This window comes from Castor canadensis, chromosome 8, assembly GCF_047511655.1.
Source record: "Castor canadensis chromosome 8, mCasCan1.hap1v2, whole genome shotgun sequence".
NCBI lineage: Eukaryota > Metazoa > Chordata > Mammalia > Rodentia > Castoridae > Castor > Castor canadensis.
In genome coordinates, this window is record NC_133393.1 from 25,142,465 (window position 1) to 25,151,716 (window position 9,252).

General features: G+C 41.9%; 1 protein-coding gene across 1 annotated transcript; it reads right to left on the minus strand.

Moving 5' to 3' along the window:
• Positions 1–7,657: 7,657 nt before the first annotated feature.
• On the minus strand, positions 7,658–8,767 carry LOC109679908 (ATP synthase subunit C lysine N-methyltransferase-like). Its single transcript, XM_074084807.1, has 3 exons — positions 8,708–8,767; positions 7,902–8,264; positions 7,658–7,856 (listed from the first exon to the last, which is right to left on the minus strand). Exons 1-3 carry the CDS (start codon positions 8,765–8,767, stop codon positions 7,689–7,691), a joined length of 591 nt encoding a protein of 196 aa, XP_073940908.1. The 3' UTR covers positions 7,658–7,688.
• Positions 8,768–9,252: the final 485 nt, after the last annotated feature.

The window sequence follows — 9,252 nt, forward strand, 5'->3', positions numbered from 1 at the left end:
GTTGATATTGGGTGCATACAGATTGATGATTATTATTTCCTTTTGGTCTATTTCCCCTTTTATTAGTATGGAATGTCCTTCTTTATCTCGTTTGATCAATGTAAGTTTGAAGTCTACTTTGTCAGAGATAAGTTATTGCTACTCCTGCTTGTTTTCGGGGGCCATTGGCTTGGTAAATCTTCTTCCAGCCTTTCATCCTAAGCATATGCTTATTTCTGTCGGTGAGATGAGTCTCCTGTAAGCAACAAATTGTTGGATCTTCTTTTTTAATACATTTTGTCAAACGGTGTTTTTTGATGGGTGAATTAAATCCATTAACATTAAGCGTTAGTACTGATAGGTATGTGGTGATTCCTGTCATTTAGTTGTCTTAGTTGTTTGAAGGTTTGATTATGTGTATCTAACTTGATGTTACTCTCTGTCTTGCTTTTTCTTTTCCTGTGGTTTGGTGCTGCCTGCCTTTTCATGGTTAAGTTGGGTGTCACTTTCTGTGTGCAGAATCTCTTGAAGAATCTTTTGTGATGGTGGCTTTGTGGTCACGTATTGTTTAGTTTCTGCTTATCATGGAAGATTTTTATTGCTCCATCTATTTTGAATGATAGCTTTGCTGGGTAGAGTATCCTGGGGTTGAAGTTATTTTCATTCAGTGCCCGGAAGATCTCACCCCGCGCTCTTCTTGCTTTTAATGTTTCTGTTGAGAAGTCTGCTGTGATTTTGATGGGTTTACCTTTGTATGTTACTTGTTTTTTCTCTCTTACAGCCTTCAATATTCTTTCTCTAGTTTCTGTACTTGTTGTTTTAATATGTCATGGAGTAGTTCTATTTTGATCTGGCTTGTTTGGTGTCCTGGAGGCCTCTTGCATCTGCATGGGAATATCTTTCTCTAGATTTGGGAAGTTTTCCATTACTATTTTGTTGAATACATTACACATTCCCTTCGCTTGCACCTCTTCTCCTTCTTCAAGGACCATGATTCTCAAGTTTGGTCTTTTGATGGAGTCAGTGAGTTCTTGCATTTTCTTTTCACAGGTCTTGAGTTGTTTAATTAATAGTTCTTCGGTTTTTCCTTTAATTACCATTTCATCTTCAAGTTCTGAGATTCTGTCTTCTGTTTGTTCTATTCTGCTGGATTGGCCTTCCGTTTTGTTTTGCAGTTCTGTTTCGTTCTTTTTTCTGAGGTTTTCCATATCCTGGCAGTTTTCTTCTTTATTGTTGTCTATTTTTGTCCTGAGTTCATTTATCCATTTATTCATTGTGTTCTCTCTTTCACTTTGGTGTTTATACAGTGCTTCTATGATTTCCTTTATTTCTCTTTTGCTTTTTCAAATTCTCTATTTTTGTTGTCTTGGAATTTCTTGAGTGTCTCCTGTACATTTTGGTTGACCCTATCCAGTATCATCTCTATAAAATTCTCATTGAGTACTTGTAGTATGTCTTCTTTTAAATTATTCTTGTGGGCTTCATTGGGTCCTTTGGCATAGTTTATCTTCATTTTGTTGGAGTCTGGATCTGAGTTTCTGTTCTCTTCATTCCCCTGTGGTTCCTGTACTAATTTTTTGCTGTGGGGAAACTGGTTTCCCTGTTTTTTCTGTCTTCCCGTCATTGTCCTTGGTGTTGTTATTGTCCCTGTACTGTGTGCAATTAAGTATTTTCTAGCTTGTAATAATAACAATGGTAATATTTAGAATGGAAGGGTGAACAGAGATGGAAAGCAAGAAGTTAAAGAAAAGGGGAAAACAAATATACAGACAAGAGGGAGAAAGCAGAACAAGGTATCAGACAAGAGAGTTTCAAAGGTATAAACAGAGAGTGTTAGTGTACTAATCAACAGTAAGCTGAACAGACATTAGAGAGACAGAGAGAGGATTGAAAATCAAAGATAAAAAATAAAAAATAAGTAAATGAAAGAAATATCTATATATAAAAATGAATTAAAATAAAATGGAAAATAGAAAATTAAAAAAAACCAAAAAACAAAAAACTTCCAAGTTTATATGCAATGCAGTTTCAGTCTTAATAATTTGGGTGTCGGTCTCAATCTCCAGTCCTGGAGTTGGTGCCTCACATGTTGTTCTGTAGTTGTCTCATCAAAGGGGATGCATAAAGTAGAACAAAACTCACACACACACACACACACACACACACACACAAAAGCCCCACCAAATGTCCCAAATTCAAATGCAATACAATTTCAGTAAGTTTTTCGGCTTGCAGGTGTAATTCAGTTGTTCTCTCATCAAAGGTAGGGAGAAAAAGAAAAAAAAAGAGTCTGGAGACCGTTCTGAGAGTGGTATCTGCAACTGTGGCTTGCCTGCCCACTGCTCTCAGCCTGCTGTAGCTGGCGGCGTTATTTATGCAGATCTCTGGGGTGAACTTAGCACTCACCTGGTCCCACAGGCTTTGTTTGTTCAGAGTTCTCCTGTGCGGGAGCTTCTGCTACAAGCTTTCCCCTTTCCAAGCACTGGGAAAGGTGACACTGCCCCCGCGTTGTCAGGCCTATGTGTTTATTTACAGTTCATGTGTGAGGTGGGTCTTCCCCCCCTCTCCTGTGCAGTTTTCCTCCCACTGCCACTTTCACAAGCTTTCCTGCTCCTGATTACTGGGCGGTGCTGCTGCTCCTGCCAGCTGCCATGTTTGTTTACAGTTCACGTGGGAAGTGGGTCTTTCCTCCTCTCCTGTGGAGTTTTCCTCCCTCTGCCACTCTCACAAGTATCCCCGCTCCTGGTTGCTGGGCGTGCGCCCCGCTCCCGCCAGAGGCTCTCCGGCCCACCCAGCTTGTTTATTTACAGTCCCGGGAAGGGTTCCCTTCCCCCAATCTTCAGCGCTCAGGGCGCCCCACCCTCTTTCCAGCGTGTCTTAATTGTTCTTATTGCTTATTACTCAGTTTCTCTTTTTTTCTCTAGGTGAAGGTCAGTCTGTCCAGGGGGCTATGCTGCTCTGGCCCAGGCTTGTCTGTGGGAGAACCGCGGTACCGCGAAGCTCACCTGGTCCACGTCTTCCCAGTGGGCGCTGGCCACTGGTGGCCTGGGGGCCCTCCTTGTTTCTCCATTTAACGTGAAGTGGAGATTCTCTGTGCCAGCTGGAGGTGTGGAGGGGTCAAAGTTATGCCTTTTCTCAGTGATTATGCCTGCAAAGTGTGTCTCCAGTGTCTCTCCAAAATTTCACTATAGGAGGCTCGCTTTCTGCTTCCTACCTCTACCCGTCATCTTTAAAATATCTCTTTATTAATTGTGTTCTTTGTTTCACTGTGGTGTTTATATAGTGCTTCTATGGTTTCTTTTATTTCTTCTTTTGCTTTTTCAAATTCTCTATTTTTGTTGTCTTGGAATTTCTTGAGTGTCTCCTGTACATTTTGGTTGACCATATCCAGTATCATCTCTATAAAATTCTCATTAAGTACCTGTAGTATGTCTTCCTTTAAATTATTCTTGTGGGCTCCATTGGGTTCTTTGGCATAATTTATCTTCATTTTGTTGGAGTCTGGATCTAAGTATCTGTTTTCTTCATTTCCCTCTGTTTCCTGTACTAATTTTTTGCTGTGGGGAAACTGGTTTTCCTGTTTTTTCTTCTTCCCATCATTGCCCTTGGTACTGTTACTGTCCCTATACTGTGTGCAATTAAGTATTTTCTAGCTTGTAATAATAACAATGGTGATATTTAGAATGGAATGGTGAGAGGAGAGGGAAAGCAAAGAAGGTAAAGAAAAAGGGAAGAACAAATAAACAAGTAAAAAAACTAAAACAAACAAAAAGTTTCAAAGATATAAACAGGGAGAGATAGTATACTAATCAACAGTAAGCTAAACAGGCATTAGAGAGACAGAGAGAGGATTGAAAAATAAAATAAAATAAAGTAAAATAAAATAAAATAAATCTCCAAGTTCAAATGCAATAAAGTTTCAGTCTTAATAATTTTGGTGTTAGTCCCTCAGTCTCCAATCCTGGAGATGGTGTCAGAAGTAGTTCTGTCATTGTCTCATCAAAGGGGAAAAAAACAAAAAACAAAACACCACAAAGTGTCCCAAGTTCAAATGCAATACAGTTTCAGTTAGTTTTTCAGCATGCAGGTGTAGTTCGGTTGTTGTCTCATCAAAGGGAGAGAGAGAAAAAAAAAAAGAGTCTGGAGACAGCTTTGTGAATGACTATCTGAGGCTGTGGCTCACCTGCCTGCTGCTATCAGCCTGCTGTTGCTGGAGGCTTTATTTATGCAGATCTCAGGAGTGAGCTTAACACTCACCTAGCCCCACAGGCTTTGTTTACTTAGAGTTCTCCTGGGTGCAACCTCCACTCTTAGACGCTTTCCCCTTTCCAAGCACACTGGGGGAGGTGGCACTACACCCACTTTCTCCAGCCAGCCTGTTTATTTACAGTTCAAATGGGAAGTGGGCCTTCCACCCTCTCCTGTGGAGTTTTCCTCCTACTGCCACTTTTACGAGCTTTCCCATTCCTGGTTGCTGGGCAGGTGCTGCCGCTCCTGTTTTCTCTGGCCCACTTGTTTATTTACCATTCTGTGGGGGATTGTCCCTCTCCCTCTCTTTGGCACTCAGGGCTATGTGAGCCTTTGCTATGTGTCTTTTTTGTTGTTGTTTATTATTCAGTTTCTCTTTTTTCCCTGGGTGGGGGTCAGCCTGTCCAGAGGCTATGCTGATCTGGCCCAGGATTGTCTGTGGGAGTACCATGTGCTGCTTAGCTCACCTCGTGGACTGTGTCTTCCCAAGTGGTCTGGGCACTGGCATCTGGCAGCATGGTATCCCTCCTGGTTTTTCCATTTAACGTGGAATGGGAATGCTACGCACGGGCTGGGGGTGTGGAGGAGTCAACATTTTGCCTCTTCTCAGTGGTTTTTCCTGTAAGGTGTATCTCCAGTGTCTCTCCAAGATTTTACTTTAGGAAGCACACTTTCTGCTTCCTCCCTCTAGTCGCCATCTTGGAATCCTCCTCCTATTCCTTTCTCGTGCTCTTTCAGCAGCTTAAGCATCTGAAGTCCTTCAGGCAGGATGATGACCGCCCATTAGTCCACCTCAGTGAATCAATAAAGGCCTACCTCTGCATTTGTTCAGAAGGCATCTTGGTGTCCAGTTTTGTCAGTACTGGCTCCCTTCTGCTCCTGAGCCAAAGCCCCATTAAAGCCTTGCCTATATTCCCGCACACTTGGCTTGGTCTTATTTCTATTGTATCGGTGTCAAAGACTGTCTCCTGTGAAATGAAGAGAACACCATGGAAGCCATGGACATGGGTGACACAAAAGAGACTTTGTCAGTGAAGACTACAGGGAAGGTCCCAGGAGAGATCATTGAAGTTCCAAGGCCATAACCACTGCATAATGGGAGACATTTTAGGACAGGGAAACGACAGAGGAGAGAGTCACGGAGAAGAAGAAGAAGACAAAGAGTCATGAGTGGAAAATGAGTCAAGATGGAAGGCCAAAATGTTCCTAGGGAATGACCATAGGTCATGGCCAAGGTCAAGGACAGAACCAAGAAAACTGTTTCAGTGTCTGACAAACAAAGCTAGGTCAAGTACAGTGGTTTTGGAGGAAGCCCACAACCTCACTGGGTCTGGAAATGATCTCAAATAAATACATACCCAGAGCTCTCCCATAGCTCAGGCCCTTAGAATCAAGAAGGTGCTGAGTCCCTGATGGGGCAGGCATGTGCCAATAACTACTCAAGGTAGTATCTTTCCCTTCTCTCTCTCCCAGGTCATTCCAGTGCTCTCTGTGATTTGACTTTTGTCACAAACCAGCCGACTTAGGTCCTTCTGCTCTACTCAGACAAAAACTGTGGCAATTATGGCAGGAAAGGTGGCAGGGGCTCAGGTCTTAGACTTTCAGCATGTTTGTATAATAAGAGATTAATGAATTAGAAAGTTTAAGATTCAAACTTGCATATAAATAAAAAAGTTACAGAGGCAAAAAGATTACAGAAAAAAGAAAAAGAAAGTGGTTTTTTTAAGGGATTGCCTAATTCCAGATTCCCTCTGTCCTTTAATTTTAGCATGTCCTATTTTTTTCCTTAACTTGTCTTTTATTTAAATCACTCAAGTCTCTTCTCATAAATGAGAAATATTAAATAAATGGCTTCTCTCATAAAATAAAGAAACAACTAGCAGAGTAATCTGCAATTTCCGTGAATAAGCTTTTCCTTAGTGTCTAAAATAATAAAAACCATTTACAGACCAACAATGACATGCTGTAAGTTTTACTAATTGGTCCCCAGTCCCATGTTCAGTCTATCACTAGTCCAGCAGCACAGATACTCAGGAAACTAAGACTCAGAGACAGTAAGTCAATGTCCAAAGACTCCTGCTAAGGACAGAGCAAAGATCTGAACCCAGGTGGGGCTACCACCAAAGCTCACAATCATTTATTTTACTATTAAGCCCTTACCAGCCAGGTGCTGGTGGCTCACACCTGTGATTGTAATTACTTGGGAGACTACTATGGGTAGGATCACAGTTCCAGGCCAGCCTAGGCAAGAAGTTTGCAAGACCACATCTCAACTGACAGCCAGGTGTGGTAGCACGCACCAGTCATCCAGTGGTGGCAGGAAGCTTATAATAGAAGAATTGTGGTCCAGGCCACCCTGAGCAAAAAGTGAGACCTCCAAAATAATCCAAGCAAAAAGGGCTTGGAGGCATGGCTCAAGTGGTAGAGTGCCTGCTTAGTAAGCACGAAGCCCTGTGTTCAAACCCCCAGTACTGCCCAAGTAGGAAAAAAAAAAAGCTTGCCAATTACTCCACTGTGCCAGGGATTTTTTCTGAATACCTATTTCATCAAATCTAATTATCAAATTATAAACTGTAAAGCACAGCTTTACAGCCAATTAAAGCTTTAACTCACCTTTAATAGGAAGGCAAGTCACAATTTCAGAAATGATAAAATGTGTTCACATTTACCCACACCCATTTTTACATATGCATACTCATATATATGTATGTATCTTGAATTAAATATAGTAATACACTAGCCTTGGAGCAAATTATTTCTTATAAATGTTAGAAAATATAAATGGTTCTCTAAATCCTTTAGAAAATTAATTTTGTCATAAAGTACAGAAAAGAAAGAGATAAGTCTGAAGTATGAATAAGGTTGTAGGAAATGACAAATATCTGCTAATACATACTCCATTTAAAAATCATTTCTCAGACTGCTTGCTCCCATTTCCTGCCTGGGGAACAGGAAATGTCTCTCTCTTTCTCTTCCCCCTAACCCCATTGCTCTCAACTCTACAGACAACCCACTTTCAGTCTGTTGAAAGTGTATTCCTTTCTTAATAAATTTTATCATTACTTTTTCTGAAAAAAAGTAAATAAATAAAAATAATTTCTCCTCATCTGTGGTATTAAACCATACTGCTTATAATGTCAAGTGCTGTTGACATCTTTCTGATCATAAACATGATCTTCAGATGAATAAATCTTACTTTCATGCATCCCAGTGCATGAAAAGGTAGTAAGCACATTTAGAATATTCCAATAAAAGCGAATTTTAAATCTGTTTTTCTTAGCTTCTGTTTGTTTTCTCTAAAAGCTAAGGAAAGTAAGTGATTTCTCATTCCACACCAAATAAAACTATGCTCTATTGCCAAAGACACAGCTTTCAGTCTCTACAAAATCAAATGAGATCAACATTTCAAAAAAGCACTCTCAGTGTTTCTATCTGAATGACTTCCTGGAGATGCAGGATTTTCAGGGCCTCTTTTCCTTTCCTCTAAAAGTGCTCCCATCATAAGCCCACACAGTGTCTATCCCCTCTCCAGTGACATGATCCGGTGTCCAGTGGGGAAAAGGTAATCGGCAAGCAATGACTCTTGCGTCATTCTCAAGTTCAAGTTTCTTCTCCAACTGTGGCATCATCTGGGGCACAAAAATAACAACATTTGAATACTGCGATAAGGTGACCTTCCACAAATCTGAAATACAAAACGTGGAAAAGCCATGCACCCCTTCTCGCCAGACATGGTACCTGGAGTACCAAACTAGCCATGGATTTAATTCATAACCAAGAGCTGTGACTCCTTCCTTCGCAGCTGCAATCACAATGCGTCCACCGCCGCTACCAATGTCTACGAGGGATCCTCGTCCGCGTTGCGACATTTTCACGACATTTTCAATCTGTTTGGAAGTTGCGGGTACAAAAGGCAGGCAATATTTCCGCAGGGCCGGTGTGATGGACGGCGTGGCCACCGCGTACAAAGCCACCAGTGCCCCACCGACTATCGCAGGAACTAAGATTCCCCAACTGCTTTTCTTCAAACTGCTCCCCTGCGAACCCGTAGTCAGAGCATGTGCGTTTCCGCGGGTGTACCCACGCTTCCTTGAGATTTCCGGGGACCCAGCATGTCCTGTTTCAGATCAGCTTCAGATGTCTCAACACAACAGGAAGTCTGTGTTCTCTTTCTAGTTTTACTCTGTCTCCAGTTCTAGTCCAGCCCTCCCCACGCTGGATTTGTGACAGGAACTGGTACTGGTACTTTCTAACTTTTAACATCCTTCCATGCTCTGCACGGAGCCACATTAGCCAGGCTTTTTTGCCAGTAAGTTCCAGGCATGTTTTATGTTCCTCTGATGAGATGAACTGCCATGATACTCAGCTCTGTAACAGCAATAGCTGGAGGCATTCCTGGGCTTCTGGGTGAGGATTTTGCCATGGTCTCTGCATTTCTCTGTCTGTTGCACACTGAGTGGCTATGGAGGAGTGATCGCACCAGCAGCACTTGCCTGCAGGTCCCTGCCTCTGAGTGGCAGCTCTCGGTGGCAATGAACATGAAAGCTATTAGCTGTCACACTGACTTTCACACCTCCAGTATTCCAAGTAGTATTATAAGCACCTCTTTCTTGGATTAAATCCTTTTGTGCTTGAGATAGCCAAAGTGGTTTCCTTTTTCATAAGGAAAACTAGTTGTTAAAATATTTGGTATGAGACCTTCTAACATGGGAATCTTGATTGATTACCTGACCAATTCAGGCTGAGGGCAGGGGTGACTTCACACTGGTACAAAATGGGGCGTTTGCATCCCATATCAAAAGGTAGCAAGTATGACTTATGATCACCTGTGGATGTGCCTAGAATAAAGTGGTATGGAGGGATAGGACTGGGAAAGCAGGTGGTTGATATGAGATCCCGAGACAGGAGTGATGATATGACATAGTCTCTGTACTTCTCTGTCTCTTGCACTCCTGCTGTGAGTGACTTCATTGGAGAGAATACAGAAAGAAAACAACCATGGGTGTCCCATTCTCAGTGAAGATG